This window comes from Capra hircus, chromosome 8 (genome assembly GCF_001704415.2).
Source record: "Capra hircus breed San Clemente chromosome 8, ASM170441v1, whole genome shotgun sequence".
Lineage (NCBI taxonomy): Eukaryota > Metazoa > Chordata > Mammalia > Artiodactyla > Bovidae > Capra > Capra hircus.
Genome location: NC_030815.1, coordinates 51,981,990 through 52,007,243, shown reverse-complemented (window position 1 = coordinate 52,007,243; position 25,254 = coordinate 51,981,990). Strand labels below are relative to the sequence as shown.

The following is a 25,254-nucleotide window of genomic DNA, read 5'->3' as shown; positions in this document are numbered from 1 at the left end:
GGAAAGATTGAGGGTAGGAGGAGAAGGGGATGACAGAGGATGAGATGGTTGGATGGCATCACCGACTCAATGGATATGGGTTTGGGTGGACTCCAGGAGTGGTGATGGACAGAGAGGCCTGGCGTGCTGCGGTTCATGGGGTCACAAAGAGTCGGACATGACTGAGCGACTGAACTGAACTGAACTGAGGACATGGAAGCAACCTAGAGTTTATTGACAGATGAATGGATAAAAATTTGTGGTATATATACACAATGGAATGTTACTCAACCACAAAAAGGGACACATTTGAGTAAGTTCTAATGAGGTAGATGAACCTAGAACCTATTATACAGCATGAAATAAGTCAGAAAGAGAAAGATAGATATTGTATATTAACGCATATATATGGAATCTAGAAAGATGGTACTGATGAACTGTCTGCAAGGCAGAGATAGAGATGTAGATAGAGAGAATGGACTGATGGATACAGGAAAGGAAGGAGAGGGTGAGAAGAACGGCAAGAGGAGCACTGAAACATGCGCATTCTCATGTGTAAAATGAGACAGCTGGTGGGAATTTGCTGTATGACGCAGGGAGCTTAAATCTGACGCTCTGTGCACCTAGAGGGCTAGTGGGATGGCGTGGGAGGTGGGAGGTGGGTTCAAGAGGGAGGGTACCTGTGTATACCTATAGCTGATTCCAATTGGTATATGGCAGAAACAAACACAATATTATAGAGATATTACCCTCTAATTAAAGATAAATAATTTTTAAAAATAGGGTAAAAATAAAAGGTGATTGGAAAATTTTTGTAGGTTGATACAATTCAGCTATAAACTTGTGAAACTTAAAAAAACGTAAGGTGATACTATAATGTCAAAAAAATTGTCAGAATAATAGAAAAGGGAACTCTAAAACAGGCCTTCATAAATGCAGCAATTTGAATGGGAAACAAATTGTTTTGTGAGGAGGTAGATTACTTAACAAATGACATTGGGCAAATGGAGAACTCTATAAAAATTCAATCTAGATTTTCACACTGAACACCAAAATAAGCTCCAGTTGATTAGATACTAACACTGAAAAATGAAAAAACTGATTAGATTTTAACATTGAATTGCATCAAGAAAACACTAGATGCAAATGGAAATTGTTAATTAATAGATTTTGAGATGGGAAAGGACTAACCTAAGAGTTATTAACCTGGGGTACTAGATGAACCTGTGCGACAGCAAATCCCCTGCTATGTATGTTTGGGCTTATTCCGTGGGGTCACACAGAGTCAGACACTACTGAAGCGACTTAGCAGCAGCAGCAGCACGCGGAAAGCATACCTAGCTTTCATCAGCATACAGAAAATTCTCCAGGAGGTACCAAAAGATGAGGTGTGATGAACTGAAGAACTTATAGAGAACACAAATATTTGACTAAATAATAGCTAAAAAATAAAGATATAGACTGTCTATGTCAAAACAGTATGAAGAAAATTCAAAAGCAAATGACAAATCAATAAAATATTTGTAATAACTATGGTTGGGGGTAACATATTGAGATTACTGTAAGAAAAGTATTAATAACATGAAAGATTAGGTGATATATAGAGAATTCATAGCATTCCTACCCTTCTGACTGACAATGAAATACATTTCTGAAATTCCATTTGAATATTAATTCTTAAAATTTAGGAATTTCTAATACCCAGTTTCCAACAGGAGAAGACACGACCCACAGAAACTTGAAATCTGAATCTTCCTTGATTACACAATCGAGAAAGCATTATTTGGTTGAAAAGTATGGTAAAAAAGTTAACGAAGAGATGACAAAATACACAACAAAATCTGAAGAAAAGCAACATGCAGATTTATATTCTTTTTTTAACAAAGAGTATGTATTATTTTAGTGATAATCTAGTTATAAAAATGGTCCTACTGCTGATAATATTAGTGGCTATGGTGTTGCTCTTCCTAGGATCTTTCAATGTTAAATATTTATTTGCTTCGAAGAAGTTAGTGGCAGAGGAATCAGTGGATGACTGATAACTTCTAATTTTGCCAAATAGAGAGAGCCTTATTTATTTCTCATAATTAAGAAACCTTTATATAAAAATAGTACATAATTCCCTAATAAATCACTTAAACAGTTTTTAACTAAAAAAAACACAACTTCATTTTTAAAATAAGCTACATTACATTACTAATCTTCTCCTTTGCCTAGTGATCTTCAAACGCTCTCACTAAACAGCATCTCTACAGACCAGATGGTCTCTGGGCAACCTTCCAATGTTATGATGTCTCACACAAACTGATAACAATTATTTTATGTTCCAGGTATGGTATCACATGTAATTGAGAGTTTTAGCACAATGAAAATTATAAAATTGAATACATCTGTTATGGAAAATGAGGCTATGAGATGTCAACTCCAATGGCACCAAAATTCAGAGCAATGAATAAAAATTCAGCATGACTAATATGATCACTTCCATAACATGCTCTCTCCAGGAAGCTCTCTACAACAGTCTTTCAAGTCAGCTGTAAAGGTTTCCAACAGCTAAATAACAAGCAGACTCTTCTGAAAGCCTATCTTAAATTTCACTCAAATTCTCCTTTTTCTTCCCCAAATTCCTCAATTGTGGACCACGTTTTTCAGATATACTGGTGGTACACATCAAAGACAAATATTAAGATTTTTGCTGCATTCTTTCTGACTGGATGAACAATTGTAATCTTTGAAGTGATACTCACCAGTTTCATATACAGGCATGTATTTAAGTTTGGTTGTAGGAATTTAAAAAAATTATAGATCATACAGGCTTTTCTCCCTTTTATTTGGCCTTCTGTTGCCTTCTTGGTCATGACTGCAGCACCATTGCATGAAAAAAGGTGAAACCTGGTTAATTCTGCAATCAAACAATAACTCAATAAAACTCACAAAACACAGGTATAAGTTGGATCACTTTAAGGACCCTTGTCTTTGATGGCCTTGCCTTATCTTTATTTGCTATTACTGATCTTTTTCTACTCTTACTCTATTTTCTGTCACAGTATTATGTTTTATTTTTTCTTTCATAGCACTTAATGTTAGTGTAATTGTCTTTAATCAATGGAATGTATGCTTTACAGGAGCCAGGTCCAAAGGATCCCATACACTTGTACTCAATCTGCTCTACCATGCCTGGTATCTCTGGCATGGAACATATGTGTTTTGCTTATAGGTATCCTCTAGTTCCAAGCATATTACCAGGCACATATTGTGACTATGGTGCTAAAGATTATAACTATGACTGTAAGATGCAATACAATTTCAGAAATGTGAAAAAAATGCTTATTTCAAAATAAAGAAGTGATGGTAACAAGTATGACACAATAAACTTTTTTTTTTTTTTTTTTGCTGTCAAAGTGAGGAATAACAAGGTAAAAACTAGGGGAAAGGCAGAGATTGAGAAAGACCTTAAAAATGGAAGAGGCTTGGACACATTTAAAATACTGAAGAAAAAACTCAGGAGAGAGACAGGGACTTTAAATACAGAGATGAGCTCAACAATAGAGCAAAATTCCTGAGAGCAGGGAGGAGGTGGGAGCAAGATAAGAAGCGAAGGAATTTGTCAATAAATGGATCTATGACAACCTACAAGACCTTCCAGAATTAATGCCAAAAGAAGATGTCCTTTTCACCATAGGGGAGGGGAGTGGAATGCAATAGTAGGAAGTCAAGAGATACCTGGAGTAACAGGCAAATTTGACCTTGGAGTACAAAATGAAGCAGGGCAAAGGCTAACAGAATTTTGCCAAGAGAATGCACTGCTCATAGCAAATACTCTCTTCCAACAACACAAGAGATGACTCTACACATGGGCCTCACCAGATGGTCAACACCGAAATCAGATTGATTATATTCTCTGCAGCCAAAAATGGAGAAGCTCTACACAGTCAGCAAAAACAACATCAGGAGCTGACTGTGGCTCAGATCATGAACTCTTTATTGCCAAATTCAGACTTAAACTGAAGAAAGTAAGGAAAACCACTAGGCCAGTCAGGTTTGACCTAAATCAAATCTGTTATGATTATACAGTGGAAGTGACAAATAGATTCAAGGGATTAGATCTGATAGACAGAGTGCCTGAAGAACTATGGACAGAGGTTCATGACATTGTATAGGGGGTGGTGATCAAGACATCTGCAAGAAAAACAAATGCAAAAAGGCAAAGTGGTTGTCTGAGGAGGCCTTACAAATAGCTGAGAAATGAAGAGAAGCTAAAGGCAAGGAGAAAAGGAAAGATATACCCAATTCAATGCAGAGTTCCAAAGAATAGCAAGGAGAGATAAGAAACCCTTCTTAAGTGAACAATGCAAAGAAATAGAGGAAAATAATACGATGGGAAGGACTAGAGATTCCTTCATGAAATTTAGAGATACCAGTGAACATTTCATGCAAAGATAAAGGACAGAAATGGTATGGATCTCAGAGAAGCAGAAGATATTAAAAAGAAGTGGCAAGAATACACAGAAGAACTATACAAAAAAGTTCTTAATGACCAGGTAACCACGACGGTGTGATCATTCACTTAGAGCCAGATATCCTGGAGTGTGAAGTCAAGTAGACCTTAGGAAGCATCACCACGAACAAAGCTAGTAGAAGTGATAGAATTCTAGGTGAGCTATTTCAAATCCTAAGAGATGATGCTGTTAACATGTTCCACTCAATATGCCAACACGTTTGGAAAACTCAGCAGTGGCCACAGGACAGGAAAAGGTCAATTTTCATTCCAATCCCAAAGAACAGCAAAGCCAAAGAATGTTCATACTACTGCACAACTGCACTCATTTCACATGCTAGCAAGGTAATGCTCAAAATCCTTCAGGCTAGACTTTCAACAGTACATGAACCGAGAACTTCAAGATGTTCAAGCTGGATTTAGAAAAGGCAGAGGAACCAGAGGTCAAATTGCAACATCCACTGGGTCATAGAGAAAGCAAGGGAATTCCACAAAAACATCTACTGCTGCTTCACTGACTACACTAAAGCCGTTGACTGTGTGGATCAGAACAAACTGTGGAAAATTCTTAAAGAGATGGGAATACCAAACCACCTTACCTGCCTTCTGAGAAATCTGTATGCAGGTCAAGAAGCAACAGTTAGAGTCACGGAACCATGAACTGGTTCAAAATTGGGAAAGGAGTACATCAAAGCTGTATGTTGTCACCCTGCTTATTTAACTTATATGCAGAGTACATCATGTGAACTGCTGGGCTGGATGAACTTGAAATCAAGATTGCTGGGAAAAATATCAATAACCTCAGATATGCAGATGACACCATCCTTATGGCAGAAAGTGAAGAGGAACTAGAGAGTCTCTTGATGAAGGTAAAAGAAGAGAGTGAAAAACCTGGCTTAAAACTCAACATTTAAAAAACTATCACCATGGCATCGAGTCCCATTACTTAATGCCCAATCAGTCAGTTCAGTTCAGTTGCTCAGTTGTGTCCGACTCTTTGCAACCCCATGAATCGCAGCACGCCAGGCCTCCCTGTCCATCACCAACTCCTGGAGTTCACTCAGACTCATGTCCATTGAGTCAGTGATGTCATCCAGCCATCTCATCCTCTGTCGTCCCCTTCTCCTCCTGTCCCCAATCCCTCCCAGCATCAGAGTCTTTTCCAATGAGTCAACTCTTTGCATGAGGTGGCCAGAGTATTGGAGTTTCAGCTTCAGCATCATTCCTTCCAAAGAAATCCCAGGGTTGATCTCCTTCAGAATGGACTGGTTGGATCTCCTTGCAGTCCAAGGGACTCTCAAGAGTCTTCTCCAACACCACAGTTCAAAAGCATCAATTCTTCGGCACTCAGCTTTCTTCACAGTCCAACTCTCACATCCATACATGACCACAGGAAAAACCATAACCTTGACTAGATGGACCTTTGTTGGCAAAGTAATGTCTCTGCTTTTGAATATGCTATCTAGGTTGGTCATAACTTTTCTTCCAAGGAGTAAGCGTCTTTTAATTTCATAGCTGCAGTCACCATGTGCAATGATTTTGGAACCCCAAAAAATAAAGTCTGACACTGTTTCCACTGTTTCCTCATCTGTTTCCCATGAAGTGATGGGACCAGATGCCATGATCTTTGTTTTCTGAATGTTGAGCTTTAAGCCAACTTTTTCACTCTCCACTTTCTCTTTCATCAAGAGGCCTTTTCGTTCCTCTTTACTTTCTGCCATAAGGGTGGTGTCATCTGTATATCTAAGGTTATTGATATTTCTTCTGGCAATCTTGATTCCAGCTTGTGCTTCTTCCAGCCCAGCGTTTCTCATGATGTACTCTGCATATAAGTAGATGGGGAAAAAATGGAAACAGTAACAGATTTTATTTTCTTGGGGTTCACAATCACTGCAGATAGTGACTGCAGTGACTGCAGAAATTAAAAGACACTTGCTCCTTGGAAGAAAAGCTATGACAAACCTATACAGCATATTGAAAAGCAGAGACATTACTTTAATGACAAACGTATGTATAGTCCAAGCTATGTTTTTTTTTTTGTGGTAGTCATGTATGGATGTGAGAGTTGGACCATAAAGAAAGCTCAGCACCAAAGAATTGATGCTTTCAAACTGTGGTATTGGAGAAGACTCTTGAGAATCCCTTGGACAGCAAGGAGATCAAACCAGTCAATCCTAAAGGAAATCAATCCAGAATTTTCATTGGAAGGATTGATGCTAAAGCCAAAGCTCTAATACTTTTCCACCTGATGCAAAGAGCTGACTCACTGGAAAAGACCCTAATACTGGGAAAGATTGAGAAGGGGGAGACAGAGGATGAGATGGTTGGATGGCATCATTGACTCAAAGGACATGAGTCTGAGCAAACTGGGAGACAATGAAGGACAGGAAGGCCTGGTGCGTTGCACTCCATGGGGTTGCAGAATCAGACATGACTGAGGGACTGAACAACAATAATTTTCTTAAATGAATTAATCAATACTTAGAGTTAAGAATGGGGCTTCCAAGATAGCTCAGTGATAAAGAATCCACCTGCCAATGCAGGACATGTCAGTTCCATCCCTGGGTCAAGAAGGTCCCTTGGAGAAGGAAATGGCAACCCACTCCAGTATTCTTGTCTGGGAAATCCCATGGACAGAGAAACTCAGTAGGCTACACTCCATGGGGTCAGAAAGAGCTGGACATGACTAAACAACAACAAAAAGAGAGTTAAGGCTAAACTTGTCATTACACCCCACTGACTCCAGCTACTTGAATAGATATTTTTCTATACTTTCGAGAGACCCAAGGGAGAGGTTCCTCCTAGCCTGCTTCCTCCATTCCCTCCCTTCATTTCTTCATTATATAAGTATTTGATTGCCTGCCATGTGTCAGACACAGATCTTCTTGCTGGGGCTACAGCAGCATACCCAGTTTCAAGAGAGCTTACAGTCAGGTGGGGGTGCTCTTATGATCCATGGGTCACTTGCAATTGAATCACCCGAAGTATTTTGAGGACTTTGGAATCTGCATTTTTGAACAAGATTCCATATGACTCACATGCACATTAAAGCTGAGAAAACTTTCTTCAGATAAACAGGTTCCTACTGTATAGCATTGGGAACTATATTCAATATCCTGTGACAAACGATAATAGAAAAGAATATGAAAAATGCATATATATGTATAACTTAATCACTTAGCTGTATAGCAGAAATTAGCACAACACTGTGAATCCACTACAAAAAAATTTTTTTCAAAGTATAGATCAAGTCCGTCTTCTTTTGTAAAATTTTCCTAAATCATCCGTGTTCAAAATTTCATCACCCTTCTCCAAACTCTCAGCTCTTATGCTTCAGAGCAGCCATTTATAAATCATGTCTTATTATGGCTCTTAAAATAGATAGATGATGTAATGTAATGGGGGCCTCTGGTGTCACACTACTTTGAGTTCAACTTCTTACCTGTGCAAGTTTCTAGGCCTCAGTTTCCACATCTGAAATACTGTGATATTGTCTACCTTGTAAGCACTGCTTTGAGGATTAAATGAGATGACCAATGACAATACTGAGCACAATATTTGGCACAGACTAAGAATCCAATAAAAGCTGACAGCTACTTTTATTTTACTTTCTTGTATTTGTATGCACTACTTCCACACTCAGTTGGGGCCAGTGGCAAGAAGAATCTTTTGCCTATACACAGTATGTCACAGTCAGATGTGCTATGATCTTTATTGGCTATGATGGGAGTACCAACTTTTGCAGGCCTACTAGGTTTTTTTTCCTATAATATTCAAAGAACATAAAACTTTACTTCATCTCACACATATGGTTACTCAATAAGATTCGGAATCAGAATGCAGAGAGAAATGAACATTTAATCCAAGATGATAAGAAACTAATCTTCTAACAACAAAAGTTTTATGTACGCTTCATTTCAGGTATCATAGTTTATTTCACTACAAACTTGTTGCTTTGAACTTTTGACATATCAAATGCTACAAATGACTTGTTGATGTCAGGATGAATAAATCCTATATGTTAGTGAAATGACATGCCTTCCAATCTGTCATGTGTATTTCTCTTATTTATTTGTCTCTCATATTGATGGCAAAGTGTATTATAATTAAAATTCTTTACAAAGAGAGAAAGTCTGCTGAAACCAGTTCAGTTCAGTTCAGTTGCTCAATTGTGTCTGACTCTTTGTGACCCCATGGACTGCAGCATGCCAGGCCTCCCTGTCCATCACCAACTCCCAGAGTTCACCCAAACCCATGTCCATCGAGTCGGTGATGCCATCCAACCATCTCATCCTCTGTCGTCCCCGTCTCCTCTTGCCCTCAATCTTTCCCAGCATCAGGGTCTTTTCAAATGAGTCAGTTCTTCGCATCAGGTGGCCAAAGTGTTGGAGTTTCAGCTTCAACATCAGTTCTTCCAATGTACACCCAGGACTGATCTCCTTTAGGATGGACTGGTTGGATCTCCTTGCAGTCCAAGGGATTCTCAAGAGTCTTCTCCAACACCACAGTTCAAAAGCATCAGTTCTTCAGTGTTGAGCTTTCTTTATAGTCCAACTCTCACATCCATACATGACTACTGGGAAAACCATAGCCTTGACTAGACAGACGTTTGTTGACAAAGTACTGTCTCTGCTTTTGAATATGCTGTCTAGATTGGTCATAACTTTCCTTCCAAGGACTAAGCATCTTTTAATTTCATGGCTGCAGTCACCACCTGCAGTTATCACTTAAATGCAAAAACTAGATGCTAGTGTCACTAGGAACAAGTATGCTCTTCTGAAAAAAATGACACAAAAATGTCTGAGAAGTAAAAAATTGTAGGTCAAGACAATGTGGGCATAGGCAAGATTGATTCAAAATGCAGCCCAAGAACACTTGGTATAAAAGTAGATTTGAATTTTAACTGGGTTTCAATATAGAGCTGACAAACTTCAAATACAAAGATAGTGGTATTTGAGGAAGCCATAATGACAATAAGTCATTTTGCAGAATGTACTGAAATATGCTTTGATTCAAGTGATTAAGTACCAGATTATGATGTGAAACTATAATGACCCCAAGAAAAAAGTCAGCTTCTTTTATTCCTAGCAAGTTAAATTATATTTGCTAGTATTTGGAGTGTTACCATAGACACTATCAAGAACAAAAATTTCCTGGCAATGGATATAATCCACAAACCCTCATGAGACTAAATATAAATACTGAATTTTACATACTTCTTATAAACCCAATAATACATCAGTAGGCTTGCTAAGCAATTTTATGGTATGCATAAAAAGTAATTTGCTATTAACACCCTATTTATATTAAAGAATATGGCAGCAGATGAGCAATTTATAATGTAAATAAATCTATTCTCTTTAATTTTCTTTCTCTTTTTTAAAAGGTAAAATTTCTTAGACATTTATAGCCATCATGGTCTCAGTGAAGTATTTCCTGAGGATTAATTAATAAACTTTGAGGGAGCTGATACACCAAAGCACAGTCAATAATTGCAGGAGAAATTTGCTACAGGTCTTGTTGTCACAAGACCTGTAAACCTAGGGATCTTATTCCATTGGGCATTTCTGCTTCTTCTAATTCTCAGGATCCTATATGAAGAGTAAAGGGTATTTGTTTCAATAAATGGTATGTAATCCACCCAAGAGCTCAGCTGAGAAACTAGAACTCAGACTTGAGGTTTTCCTTTCCCAAACACATGATCTAATTCCCTCTCTGTTTGCTGTACCTGCAAAGTGTACAGCAGATCTATCCAATTCTCTCTGTCTGTGTTACCATCACCTAGAACAGGCTATCCTACCCTCTCCTGAACCATGGCTCTAACTTCCAAAATGGTGTACCTGTCTTGTTCCCACACTAGGACTTCTCCAAGGAGAATCTGGAACGACCTTTAAAAAATTTAATCAAAGTTTAAGTCTGCCTCCTTAGAACACTCCATAGATCTCTATCATGGTTACCTACTATGATGCCATATGTAAACTGGACTTTTCTAACCCTCTCCTCAAACTAGCCATATAGATCTTACTACTAAAAACTTGGACAGGGAGGCCTGGCGTGCTTCGATTCATGGGGTCGCAAAGAGTCAGGCACGACTAAGCGACTGAACTGAACTGAACTAAAAACTAGAAACCTTGTTCTAGACACATGGTCTTCCCAGCTGGCTCCTCCCTCTCCCTGAAATGCACAGGCCAGTTCTTTACAAGACAGGCTTCTTCTGTTTCAGGAATCAGCTGCAATGTGGCTTCCTCCCAGTAATCTGTCCTTAACCACTGTATGCAAAAATATCTGTTATTCTCTGTTATCCTACCCTGTTTTTCTTAGTGCTTATGATTTGCTTTTGTTTTTTTAATAGACTGCCTCATCAAATAGGATGAAAGTTCCACCTCTGTCAATCTACCAGTCAATTAACAACCCCTAGCATAGAACAGATAACCAGCAGACCATTAATACATGTTTGTTGAATGAATGAATGAATGATTCTATCTAAGGTCTATGTTTAGTTCAGTTCATTTCAGTCGCTCAGTTGTGTCCGACTCTTTGCGACCCCATGGACTGCAGCATGCCAGGAGTTGTCCAGCATCAACTTCCGGAGTTTACTCAGACTCATGTCCATTGAGTCGGTGATGCCATCCAACCATCTCATCCTCTGTCATCCCCTTCTCCTCCCGCCTTCTATCTTTCCCAGTATCAAGGTCTTTTCAAATGAGTCAGCTTTTCGCATCAGGTGGCCAAAGTATTGGAGTTTCAGCTTCAACATCAGTCCTTCCAATGAACATTCAGGACTGATCTCCTTTAGGATGGACTGGTTGGATCTCCTTGCAGTCCAAGGGACTCTCAAGAGTCTCCAACACCACAGTTCAAAAGCATTAATTCTTTGGTGCTGAGCTTTCTATATAGTCCAATTCTCACATCCATACATGATTACTGGAAAAACCATAGCCTTGACTAGACAGACGGACCTTTGTTGACAAAGTAATGTTGCTGCTTTTTAATATGCTGTCTTGGTTGGTCATAACTTTCCTTCCAAGGAGTAAGTGTCTTTTAATTTCATGGCTGCAATCACCATCTTCAGTGATTTTGGAGCGCAAAATATAAAGTCTGACACTGTTTCCACTGTTTCCCCATCTATTTCCCATCATGGGACTGGATGCCATGATCTTAGTTTTCTGAATGTTGAGCTTTAAGCTGACTTTTTCACTCTCCTCTTTCACTTTCATCAAGAGACTCTTTAGTTCTTCACTTTCTGCAATGAGTGGTGTCATCTGCATATTGGAGGTTATTGATATTTCTCCCAGCAATCTTGAAGCTTGTGCTTCATCCAGCCCATATGAGAAACTCATATATGTACTCTGCATATAAGTTAAATAAGTAGGGTGACAATATACAGCCTTGATGTACTCCTTTTCCAGTTTGGAAACGGTCCGGAAATAGTGTGTTGTTCCATGTCCAGTTCTAATAGTTTTTTCCTGACCTGCATACAGATATCTTAGGAGACAGGTCAGGTGGTCTGGTATTCCCATCTCTTTCAGAATTTTCCACAGTTTATTGTGATCCACACAGTCAAAGGCTTTGGCATAGTCAATAAAGCAAAAATAGATGTTTGTTTTTTTTCTGGAACTCTTTAGCTTTTTTGATGATCCAGCGGATGTTGGCAATTTGATCTCTCATTCGTCTCTCTTTTCTAAAACCAGCTTGAATATCTGGAAGTTCACGGTTCATGTATTGCTGAAATCTGGCTTGGAAAATTTTGAGCATTTCTTTACTAGCATGTGAGAAGAGCGCAATTGTGCGGTAGTTTGAACCTTCTTTTGCATTGCCCTTCTTTGGGATTTGAATGAAAACTGACCTTTTCCAGTCCTGTGGCCACTGCTGAGTTTTCCAAATTTGCTGGCTATTGAGTGCAGCACTTTCACAGCATCATCTTTCAGGATTTGAAACAGCTCAACTGGAATTCCATCACCTCCACTAGCTTGGTTCGTAGTGATGCTTCCTAAGGCCCACTTGACTTCACATTCCAGGATGTCTGGCTCTAGGTGAGTGATCACACCATCGTGATTATCTGGGTCATGAAGATCATTTTTGTACAGTTTTTCTGTGTTCTTGCCACCTTTTCTTAATATCTTCTGCTTCTGATAGGTCCATACCATTTTGTCCTTTATTGTGCCCATCTTTGCATGAAAAGTTCCTTTGGTATCTCTAATTTTCTTGAAGAGATCTCTAGTCTTTCCCATTCTATTGTTTTCCTCTATTTCTTTGCATTGATCACTGAGGAAGGCTTTCTTATCTGCTTGCTATTCTTTGGAACTCTGCATTCAAATGGGTATATCTTTCCTTTTCTTCTTTGCTGTTCACTTCTCTTCTTTTCACAGCTATTTATAAGGACTCCTCAGACAGCCATTTTGCTTTTTTGCATTTCTTTTTCTTGGGGATGGTCTTGATCACTATCACGAACCTCTGACCATAGTTCATCAGCCACTCTATCTATCAGAACTAGTCCCTTAAATCTATTTCTCACTTCCACTCTATAGTGGTAAGGGATTTGATTTAGGTTATACCTGAATGGTCTAGTGGTTTTCCCTACTTTCTTCAATTTAAATCTGAATTTGGCAATAAGGAGTTCATGATCTGAGCCACAGTCAGCTCCTGGTCTTGTTTTTCCTGACTGTATAGAGCTTCTCCATCTTTGGCTGTAAAGAATATATCAATCTGATTTCAGTGTTGACCATTTGGTGATGTCCTTGTGTCGAGTTACCAATACCCATCGTCTCTTTATACAACTTTTAGAGATAAGAAAAATGAGAAATTTCCTTCCAAACTCCTTTCTTCTATACCCCCTCTTTTTTTGTGTGGACCTAAACTGGGAAAAACTTCCTAACATGTGTTTTTTTCAGAGTGGTGTCATTACTTATGAAATTCTCAGATATAGTGTCCTTTCAGACAGATTTCTGTCAAGGTGGTAGAGAGGATCACATATCACAGATAATTCTATCAGTGCTATCAAATCAGTCAAATCCCAGAGGACACTGTAAAGACCTTTCCCACTCCCAATCTTTCAGCATTACTGCTTAGGTTAAATCACAATTTGAATATTTAGAACATGAGACATTTCTATATATGACACTTGAAAATGACATTTGATCAGCTATATGTGAAAAACTCTGGGGATTGCAACAAGACTGAGAACTATTATTAAGAAATAACCTTTCTTATAAGAAATAATCTTTATTATTACAGTATTAAGAGCAACATACTTTCAGCGAATAATAACCTGATAGCTTCTCTGTTCTCAGTTGAGTCTCTGAGCAACTCAATCATCCATCAAGTTTTTTAGTTTCCTTATCTTAGGAAGGAGATGGAAAACACTGGCTAAATCTCAACAGAATACAAGGTGAATGAGCCTAATGACCAGGACCTTTCTAGCAGTAAAGGATAACTTTGAAAGGTCCATTGTTTTAAACCACTGACCATCAGTTAAGGTACAAAGTTGAGTTCAATGAAAATTGGCTCTACAATATTTGAACTTGAAAAGTGCTAGAGGATAGTGTACTGTCTGTGTGTGTGTAGACATAACAAAGCTATTTTCAAGCACAGTCCTGGCAGAAGGCCCGTGGTAACTGCTCTGTGGGTCTGGTTACAATTATTTCACTATAGGGAACAACCCAGTGCAGTACATCCCTTTTCTGTCTGCTCAGCCTCACATGGAAATATGTGCTGTTTTTACTTCACAAACCCCTTTTTTCAGCCCTCCTCCTTGACTACGTTTTAATTTTCTGTCCCCCTGTTGCAGAATATAGCCCAGCCATTCATGCCAGAAATCTCAGCTCAGTTCAATGCCAGAACTACAACACTACAATACAGGAGAAACATTAAGAGTATGTGAAAGGAAGGGCATGTGTAATACCGCCTTCTTTACCCTGTAATTATACAGATTCTGGGCATACAGGCCTGTAAACTCATATCTGTGCACGTGCTAAGTTCTTGTTGAAATAAATAAAACTCTCCTAAAAGGAAAGAACTGGTATATCCACTGTTATTTTACCTCAATCACCAAATGCATTCATGCTCTCCGCCCACTGCAACATTTCATACAACTGAATGTGGCCCTTGGGAGAATTGTTAATGGAACATTTTATCCTGAAATGTGGTTCTAATTAAAACAAAACAAAGAAGATAAGAACAGTTTACAAGGTATCAGGCCTAAGATGCTAACTCCAATATTTAGAAATGTTTATGCCTATCAGATACTTTCTATGTGGTCTCCCTTCAAGACGGTTGGTTTGAGAACTTTGAACCCCTAAATGAGTTACTTTAACTTGTTTTTTAAAAACTCCAGACTCCTTTTCAATTGTCTTATGTATTAACTTCTCAAAATAATTGCATTTCAAATTTTTTTGGCAGTGGCCCATATTTTTCCTGCATTGGAAGTACACACGAGTAAGAGAGAGATCACAATGAAAGGTAAAACAGACATGAAGTGGCTGATGAATGGGAACTGCATAAAATTTATACAGATGGACATTTGGGGCTTATAAGAAATGCAGATGGTAGGTTCAATTACCTAAGAAAAGAATGTTGGGGATAGTATTTTGAAACCAACAGCATATGGTGTGAATCATCCTGTGGTCCAACACATCTTTAATTCTTTGCATGTAGATCTTTCTATGTCTCACATTATCCCTTTCACCCAGATTAAGCCCAGGTCTAAGGTACCATTAGTAAACTGGGTAGGATGAATTGGAGCAGTGCATGGGGTCGCAAAGAGTCGGACACCACTGAGCGACTGAACTGAACTGAACTGATGGGAGACATTGCTAGGCAGCATCAAGGAGAGAAACTGTAAAGTAAAAATATATCAAATTGAGCAATTCCGTTAACTTCATTTCCTTTGTACAAAAAATAAGAAAGTTGAAATACATGGATATTTAATGTTTATTTAGAATCTACCTTGTTCAAAATATTGTACGTAAGGTGTCATGACACCAAGGTTCCAGTTTGGATCATCAAGTCTGATATAGATTTTCATCCAAATCCTGTACCCTCTACCACCTTTCCACCAAAACTACTTCAATGACTTTCTTAAACTGTTTAGATATGAATGTTAGTGTCCATTTGCACCCCTAATGAGATTAAAAGATCCTCTCAGGACAAGTGACATATTTTACAAATATTTAAATTATGCCCTGCCTAATTCACTTAGCTCCTATCATGATGCTTTAAAAATTATTTTTAGTATACAATAGATGTTGATTACATATACATTAATAAAGACTGTAAAGTACAATCTTTACTCTCAAGGAATTTAAGCCTTGTTTGGAAGCTAATACATACGAAAACATCTTCTGTACAAGAACAGAAACTGTCTTAGTTATCTAGAACTATATTCTTCCTTTATATATCCTACAGTCTTGTTCTAGATATATCTATATGGTATATTCTATAAACCAACAGTCATAGCACAACTGAAATAAGAAAGAACAGACAGATAAACAGAAAGTAGATAAGCCTACCTAGGAATGTGTGTGTATGCATGCATGCATATATGGAGCATACCAAGGGCAGGAGGCTTCCCAGGTGGTTCTAGTAGTGAAGAACCCGCCTGCCAATGCAGGAGACATAAGAGACCCTGGGTTGCAAAGATCCTCTGGAGGAAGGCATAGCAACTCCCTCCAGTATTCTTGCCTGGAGAATCCCATGGGCAGAGGAGCCTGGCGCACTATGATCCATAGGGTCACAAAGAGTTAGACAGGAAAGAAGCAAATTAGCACATACCAAGGAGAGCTACCATTCAATGTACCAGGTCTATTTTTAGTATACACAGAATACATACATGCAGATATTGAATAGACATATGTATAGAATGGAAAACATAGAATACAGAGTAGAACAGAATAGTAGGTACCACCCCAATTTATTTACTTAGATCTAGATATATTATATGTTCTCAGGGCACTCCCCCTCTGGTCCCTGAGATATGAAATCTGAGGCAAAGGCTTTAGGTCACTTAAAACAAGAATTCATGGCAGATTCCTTGTATCAGTCCTAAATAATTTCAGATGTTTCTACCCAACTCAGTCCCTTTTATTTACCATTCACTGTGCAACATTTCTACTTTGCTGAGTTCACATTATTCACATTTCCAATGAGAGATCACTTGCAATTCAAGGCAAAACGTTTTTTTGGTGAACTTAAATTTTGAATTTCTTGAGCTAATGCTGATAATTTAACATATAAAACATTCTAGGGAAAATGGCTTTCCTCTGCTAATAGTTGCAGACTCAAGGCAGGAAAACTTTCAGTAAAACAGAGTTTATGATTGTGAACACTATGTTTTTATGAATGTCAGTTATTTCAACTCTATTTTATAAACCATTTTATATAAAACATCATTTGCTAGCAACATATTTTTTTCTTTCTACTTGTCTGGAATACTGGTAATATATACTAGCACTGAGATACAAAGCACCTTACAAATGTGACTTGATGTTTTTCTAGGTTGTTCACTCAAAACTATTAGTCATGTTTCACTACTTTCTTCATTTAAGAAACCTGCTCTCAGGTTCCTCAGAAAACTAAAAACAGAATGCCCATATGATCCAGAAATCTCACTCCTGGGCATATATCCAAACAAAACTCTAAACTAAACAGATACACGTACCTTTATGTTCAGAGCAGCACTATGCACAACAGTTAAGACATGTAAACAACCTAAATATCCATCAACAGATGAGTGGATCAGGAAGAGGTGGTATACATACGTATACAATGAAATACTACTCAGCCGTAAAGAAGAACGAAATAAAGTCATTTGCAGTGACACTGATACAACTAGATTATTATTCTTAAGTGAAATAAGTCAGAAAGAGAAAGACAAGTACCATATGATATCACTTCCATGTGGAATCTAAAATACGGCACAAATGAACTTATCTATGAAACAGACTCAACAGTCAGAGAAAAGACTAGTGGTTGCCATGGTGGAGGGGTTTGGGGGAAGGATGAGTGGGAGCTGGGGTGAGCAAACCTAAATTATTGTACATGGAATGGATAAACAAGGTCCTACTGTACAGCACAGAGAACAACTATGTTCAGCATCCTATGATTAAGCATAATGGAAAATAATATTTCAAAAATAATCTGTGTGTATATATATGTATACACATATATATAACTGAGCCACTTTGTTGTACAGCAGCAATTAACAGAAAATTATAAATCAACTACACTTCAATAAAAAATAAAGAAACCTGCTTCCAGGACACATTTTACTTACATGTTTTCAGTTACACTATTTAAAAAGACATCATTTTAAGTAGCGATGACCCAAATGATAATTAGTTTACTTGTAATCACTGATTACATATCCCCTATTCACTTGAAAAATTTGGTTTAAAGCCAAAAGTGAAAAAGTTGGCTTAAAGCTCAACATTCAGAAAATGAAGATCATGGAATCTGGTCCCATCACTTTATGGGAAATAGATGGGGAAACAGTAGAAACAGTGTCAGACTTTATTTTTGGGGGGCTCCAAAATCACTGCAGATGGTGACTGCAGCCATGAAATTAAAAGACGCTTACTCCTTGGAAGAAAAGTTATGACCAACCTAGACAGCATATTCAAAAGCAGAGACATCACTTTGCCAACAAAGGTCCATCTAGTCAAGGCTATAGTTTTCCCAGGGGTCATGTATGGATGTGAGAGTTGGACTGTGAAGAAGGCTGAGCACCAAAGAATTGATGCTTTTGAACTGTGGTGTTGGAGACGACTCTTGAGAGTCCCTTGGACTGCAAGGAGATCCAATCAGTCCATTCTGAAGGAGATCAGCCCTGGGATTTCTTTGGAAGGAATGATGCTGAAGTTGAAACTCCAGTACTTTGGCCACCTCATGCAAAGAGTTGACTCATTGGAAAAGACTCTGATGCTGGGAGGGATTGGGGGCAGGAGGAGAAGGGGATGACAGAGGATGAGATGGCTGGATGGCATCACTGACTCGATGAACATGAGTCTGAGTGAACTCCCGGGAGTTGGTGATGGACAGGGAGGCCTGGCGTGCTGCGATTCATGGGGTCGCAAAAAGTCAGACACGACTGAGCAACTGAACTGAACTGATTCACTCAAAAAAAAAGAAAAAAACCACCAAGAAAATTACTTCCAAATCCACAAATCCAAATTAGAGAAATGCTATAAATCTCTGAATCAATACATGTGTGATGAGGGTACCCCAACACAGAAACCATTTTCTCTCCTTTCTTTTAAGAAACTAGTATTTTCTCTTATTCTGAAATTAGTCATTATTTTTAGAAGGGAAAATATTTAGAGCTTCTTTCAGCCAGGGAGCATCCTTGGGAACAGGGGGAAGTTGCCTAGTAATTAGAGAGGTAAAGTTATGATCAGACTGTCAGAGGTGGCTGTAGAGCTTAAAGAGGCTCAGACTCAGGGCCAAAAAGGAAGGGAGACAGCTTTCTGGAGGAACTGAAGAATCCTTCCAGTCTGAGGAGTGGTACACTTTTACCGCAGGGTACAGGGGTGTGTTACAGTGGAGACTGTTGCAACACATGTTCTTACAAACCCTATAGGATAAGGATGGCCTACAAGTCCTATTACAGCAGAGTTAATGATCAAACTTTTTTGCATTCTGATAAGAGATCAGAACACTTTTAACTTATTTGTCTCCATGTCTTATATTTATTTTCTCTTCCCTTAGTTTCCTAAGATTTTTCAGAAAAGCTCCCACCTTAGGGCAACAAGAAGATCCAGAAGGCAAAGGGGTCAATGGTTGGAGTAGCATCCAGAGTAAGAGCCACAGTCCTACTGATGCAGGCAAGCACTTGCGGATGTAAAGGAAGCAGGTTGTAGGGAAGCTGGGAGGTGAGAGTTCTCCCCAAGTAAATACTACTGGAACTAGTGACACTGTGAGAAATGATGCATTTCTCCTCGTCAGACAGGAAGAGCTAAGACATGCAGCTGAATGGGGACTGGCAGTCTATGCCTGCAGTTTTTCACCAGAACACTCGACCTCATCCAGGGACTCATCAGACAGACCTGAGCAGGGGGTGTGTATCTGAAGTGTTGGCCAGAGTTCTGGGGCAGAATTCTGCCCAGCTCTGTGGTCTCTCTCTTCCCTCTTTTTATAAGGGAGTATAGTGGTCCCCCTCCCCACCCCAATCCTTGTTTTCTCTTTCTGTGGTTTCAATGACCCATCAAGCCTGGTCCAAAAATATTAAGTGGAAAATTTCAGAAACAATTCATAAGTTTAAACTGCACACCATTCTGAGTAGTGTGATGAAATTTCATACAGTCCAGCTCCATCCCACCTGGGATCCCCAACCATGGGGTGATGATCCAGATTACTCAAAGATGACCCTCCTTCTTATGCACCATCAGAAGGGCAACAGTATGCCTGTGCCATTCACTTCACTTCCTCTCAACATGGAGGCATCTCATCATCTCACATCATCACAAGAAAAGTAAGTACAGTTCTATGGTTCTATAAGATACTTTGAAAGAGACCACATTCATATAACTGTTAGTACAGTGTTTTATTATAATTACTCTATTTGCAGTTATTGTTGTTCGCTTCTTACTGTGCCTAACTTATAAATTAAACTTTGTTACAGATCTGTACTCATGGAAAAAACATAGTACTATAGGACTTGGTACTATCAGTAGTCAAAGGCATCTACATGCCTTTAACTTGGAACATGGATAAGGGGGAACTACTATCAGGCTCTTCAACATGTGATAGTAAAGGCTGTATCTCAAAATATTACCAATGTTGAAGTGTTGCTAAGAAGTACTAGTGGTACAGGCTGAGTGGTTGGGTGACGTACACTTACCAGGGTTAAACTTAGCTTTAGAACAACTGCAACCATGGTACGTTACTTGAGTTCCTCACTACAATTTCTTAGTTTTAGATCCTTTTTCTCCTGTGGGAGGCCTATTGCTTATTGGAGCTAGTTTATCCATGTTTGACCCACTCTTTAGGTACTCAGATCTCTTTTCCCTAACATTCAGCTTCACTTACAAGCAGAGATTGGCCTGTAGAACAAACTGATGGAGATGTATGGAAAGATTTATTCTTTCTCATATGATCAGGTTATTTACTATATACTGTGGACAAATCACTGGACTAGACCATTAAAAAGCTTAAAATATAGTGGATTTTCTACCAAAGCTATGTTTTTACAAACTTTCTTCCACCCATCACAGTTTTGGCAAAAATCAATCTTAAAAAAATACTCAAAATTTGCTCAAAATGCAAAGGAAAAGAAAAGAGGCAGCTTTCCAGCATGTTCCCTGGACCCAAAGCAACCTTATCCAACTGAGTGTGTTGTTTGAAGCATAAAATTAAGGATTTTTCATTTGAGCTTGAATAGTGGTTAAAGGAATTATTGCTGAAAAAACTAGTGTTATAGTAATATTTCAAGTAACTAAGTAGCATGTGTTCTATTTCCACAGTTATAGTACTTGGTTGCTACATTTGAGATTATTTATCTCTTTTTGGTGGGGTACAGGGGGAACAGAGAGATGCAGGAAGAATTCCTGATTTTCTTTCAGTGTTTTGTGGACAGAAAAATATTCCAGAGAAACAACCCAGAATTTCAGAATGAAGATGATATATTCTTTAAAATCCAATTTAGTCACCAAATTAGAAACGCAGACACTTAATCTGCTGTCACAACAGTCCAGAGAAAGGTTATAAAGTGAGAACAGGATAAGTGCCAGTTCCTTGCTAAACTTTAAACACTTTAAAAGATATAATACGTTGAGATGATTTAACACTTAGTTAACACTGTCCAAAAAATCCAAACATTCAATGTCAATGCTAAGGGGCAGGAGGCCACCTAAAGATAGGGTACCTGCTGTGGTCTGAATAGCTGTGTCCCCTCAGAATCCATATGTTGACACCTAACACCCAATGTGATAGGATTAGGAGGTGGGGCCTTTGGGAGGTGATCAGGTGACAAGGTTGGAGCCCTCTTGAATGGGACCAGTGCTCTTGTAAGAGATTTCAGAGATCTCCCTTGCCCTCCCCTTCTACCATGTAAGGCCAAATAGGAAGTGGGTCCATGCCAGACACTGAATCTGCTGGCACCTTGATCTTGGATGTTCCAGCTTCTCGAGCTGTGAGAAATAAGTGTTGTTCATAAGCTACTCAGCTTATGGTATTTTGTCACAACAGCTCAAATGTGCTAGAGTCTGTGTTCTTCTGCCTGTCTCAGTCCAAGGAATTACACATGACTTAGCAATTGACTGAATCCACATTACACTGAGGCCCAACTGCCTTACAGAGGCTGTTCTGCCTTACAAAGAATCAGCTGTAAATGTTGGGAAGCCATCTGTGTACTGAGAATGAAACTGTACTGTTATTAATGCCCAAGTCTCGTCATGATTCTTCTATTCTTTTCCTGTCACCTGCTATTGTTCTACAGCAGATTTAGATGAAAGAATCTTTCCAGTCCTCCCTAGGGCAGTGGTGCAGAGCTATTTTTGGAGAAACACTTAGCGTCATTATTTCAGTTCTTTTTTGTCATGACCCTCTTGTACGATGGCCTCAGTGTGCAGGTCCACAATCCCTTCTACAAAATTCTTGGACCAGATGTGATTGGAATTCAAGATTTTTCAGGTACGGTATCCTTAGTTCCAGTGAGGTCCAAGCCAGCACCTCATAATCAAATACATTAACGTTTCTGCAGGGAAATGTGTGAATTTTCACAATAAAGAAAAACTGTGAACAGCCTCAAATTAGTTTAGGGCAAGCTTTGCCATCAAATGAGTTTTGGTGTTAGATTTGCAAAAACTACTGTCAGTTTTGGGCGCGTTTTGGCTTTTGAAATTGAGGATAAGAAAGTGTCGATCTCTACTGGGTTTTCAAATAGTTAAAACAAACTGAACTATCGGTGCTTAGAGAAAGAAGAGACAAAAACTACCACCATACAAATCTAATCCAAGAACCTAAAATAACCTGAGGGGGACTTTCAAAGGGATCTTTGAAACACCAGATTTGACTACATTAAACAGAGCTTTATGGTAAGTGGGTTGCCTTTCTTCCTGGGCTCCCATCATATGACCCTTGACATATGTTATTCCCCAGAGTGAGTCTGTGATGATTCTATTGTCATGGAATCTGAGCTGCATTGCTGACCTGCAGGGAAAGGGCCCAGAAGTAGGCAGACCTAAGCGTTCTGAGACTCACAGAACATTCCCAGACTAGAATAAAAACCTCAACAAGGCAAGAAGAGTCACAGCCAACTGGCAAGCTTACACTATGACTCCAGAATAAAGTAATTACACTGTTTGATTTTTTAAGAAGATAACCCCAAAAGTTGCCTTTTCCCTTGATATAGGGGAACCGTTTGTTAAGCCCTATTCTTTGAAGTTTTAAAGGTGGAATTGTGAAGATTATATTCTGGGTTGTGCTAGGGATTATATACTAACAAAGGGATAAAGTGCCCTTGAGCTGAGGGGCTGTCACCAGTGGAGACAAATGGAGGTAAAGGCTTACTTGGCTTCCAGGGCCAATGCGATGATGCCTGCAGCCATGGGGGCTGAGGCTGATGTCCCTGTGTGGTTGTCCGTGCAACGCTGCCTCAGATCCGTAGTGATCTAGAAGACAGAAGTGGAAAATTTAGGGCTCTGGAGTCAATGTGAGTCACATGCAAGTAGAAAGAAATTTACTCATAAAACTGGAATGGAGGGGTGTTGAAATAGTTGTTTTAAATTCCTGGTTCCTGTGCTCCTGTGACCGTATCACTTCCAGAGAATTGCCTGTGTAAATCAACTTTGCAAAGGGAAGGGTCTGGAAATTGGATTCCACTTGCGTTACAACCGGGGTCAAGACTAAGGTGAGCCTTTGGCCTGAAACACATAGATTGTGCAAGTTTATCCTTAAAATCTACACCTAGCCACCTCACTTGCCTCACTCTGGTCCCAGCTTTAGCTAACATCAATGTACTTTTATTACCCCAACATTTTAAATAATCAAACATGTTGAGCCAATCACCAGACACTGAGTTAAACATGATCAGCGTAAGGAATAAAAGTACAGGGTCTTGTTCCTGCCCTCCTGGAACTATCACCTTGGAAAAGCTGCAGGTGCAAGCAAAAGATTTGTTCTGTTTTAGAAGGAACGTTTGCTTAAAGACTCATTTCTAGGATACACAGAAATGTGACTTGGATGAACCAAGATTTAAATCCTGACACATTTAACACAAACACTAAAAACAAGGTTGAAGCCAGTGCAATTGATGTGAAATTAACAGCCCTAAGTACATGCTTGAAAACTATAGGAGATTAGCCATTTTCCATTTTTTTGAAAACCAAAATGTAAGAATCAGATCATTGTCTCCTCTTGGATTGAAACCAGTTCACTTTAGCTGTGGTTGAATAACATGCCCATCAGCAAGGGCAGGGTTTCTCAACCTGTGTCTCATGATCATTTCCTGAAGGAAGAAAAATAAAATGCAGATTCTTCATAACCAGCAAAAGGAAGCATAAGGGTAAAAGATTTTGCAAACCATTATAACAGCTAAGATTTAAAAATCCTTCCTCCCTGATAAGAATCCATTTTTGCGCTCCCCCCTTGGGACTAACAGCCCTCCTGTTGGGAAGGTATAAGGCTTATGAGATGAACTTACTAGGACTCACATCGCAGCTATTGAAAGACATTGGTAAAGCTTTCTCAGGCATCAAGATAAGTACATCGCCCATCTTTTACAGATAAGAAAACTGAAGTAAGGACATACCTGGTGGCTCAGTGGTAAAGAATGTGCCTGCCAATGCAGGAGACATGGGTTCCATCCCTGATCTGGGAAGATTCCACATGGTGCAGAGCAGCTAAGCCTGTGCTCTACAGCCCAGGAGCCACAACTACTGAGTCCTTCTGTCACAACTACTGAAGCTCATGCACCGTAGAGCCTGTGCTCCCCAACAAGAGAAGGCACCATAATGAGAAGCCTGGGCACTGAAACCAGAGATAGCCCTGCTTGCTGCAGCTAGAGAAAAACCCGCGCGGAATGAAGACCCAGCACAGCCACAGGTAAACAAATAAAATTATAAGAAAAATTAAGAAGAAAGGAAAACAGGTGAAAGATCAGCAGAAAGGTACAGGGAGACAGAGGTGGCAAAAACAAAGCCCTGTTTTTCTACGGTGCAACCTTCAAGAGAAGTATGCAGATAAGCTGACTTGGAAAGAAACTTGATCATCACCAAAAGAAACTAATGCGTAACTCCTTAGACATGAATCCTCCTCTAAAAGTTTCCTTGGTGTCGTGTGAGGATGTCTGAAGGGACTCTTTAATTATCAGTTATAAAACGAGATGGACATCTTGGTGATTTCATTTCACACGACACCATCAGTGCTCACTGTCTGTTCCTAATGCCTTTTGACACCTCTAATATTACCAGCTTGGGCTTCCAAGGTGGCAAATAGTGGTAAAGAATCCGCCTGCCAATGCAGGAGACTTAAGAGACACAGCTTCAATCCCTGACTCGGGAAGATACCCTGAAGGAAGAAATGGCAACCCACTCCAGTATTCTTGCCTGGAGAATTCCATGGACAGAGAAGCCTGGAGGGCTACAGTCCATAGAGTTGCAGAGTTGGACATGACTGAAGTGACTTATGCATGCACACAATGTTACCAGCTTAGCCATCCTAGAGAGGTGCTGATACAAAAGAAGTAGGAGAAAGAACAAAAATATAGATAACCACATAGATATGGTGGCAGTAGAGGAGAGAAGAGTCTTGTACTCTTCTTTGGACTAACTGATTGCTGGGCAAGA

At 39.2% G+C, this 25,254-nt stretch overlaps 1 protein-coding gene across 3 annotated transcripts in view; it reads right to left on the bottom strand.

Annotated features, from left to right (window-relative positions):
* PCSK5 (proprotein convertase subtilisin/kexin type 5) overlaps positions 1–25,254 on the bottom strand; it is a 505,527-nt gene that overhangs the window by 251,910 nt on the left and 228,363 nt on the right. For all 3 annotated transcript variants that reach the window (XM_005683789.3, XM_013965990.2, XM_005683788.3), the window contains exon 9: positions 22,979–23,079. In XM_005683789.3, coding sequence (XP_005683846.1) covers positions 22,979–23,079 — 101 coding nt within the window. The remainder of the gene's footprint in view (positions 1–22,978; positions 23,080–25,254) is intronic.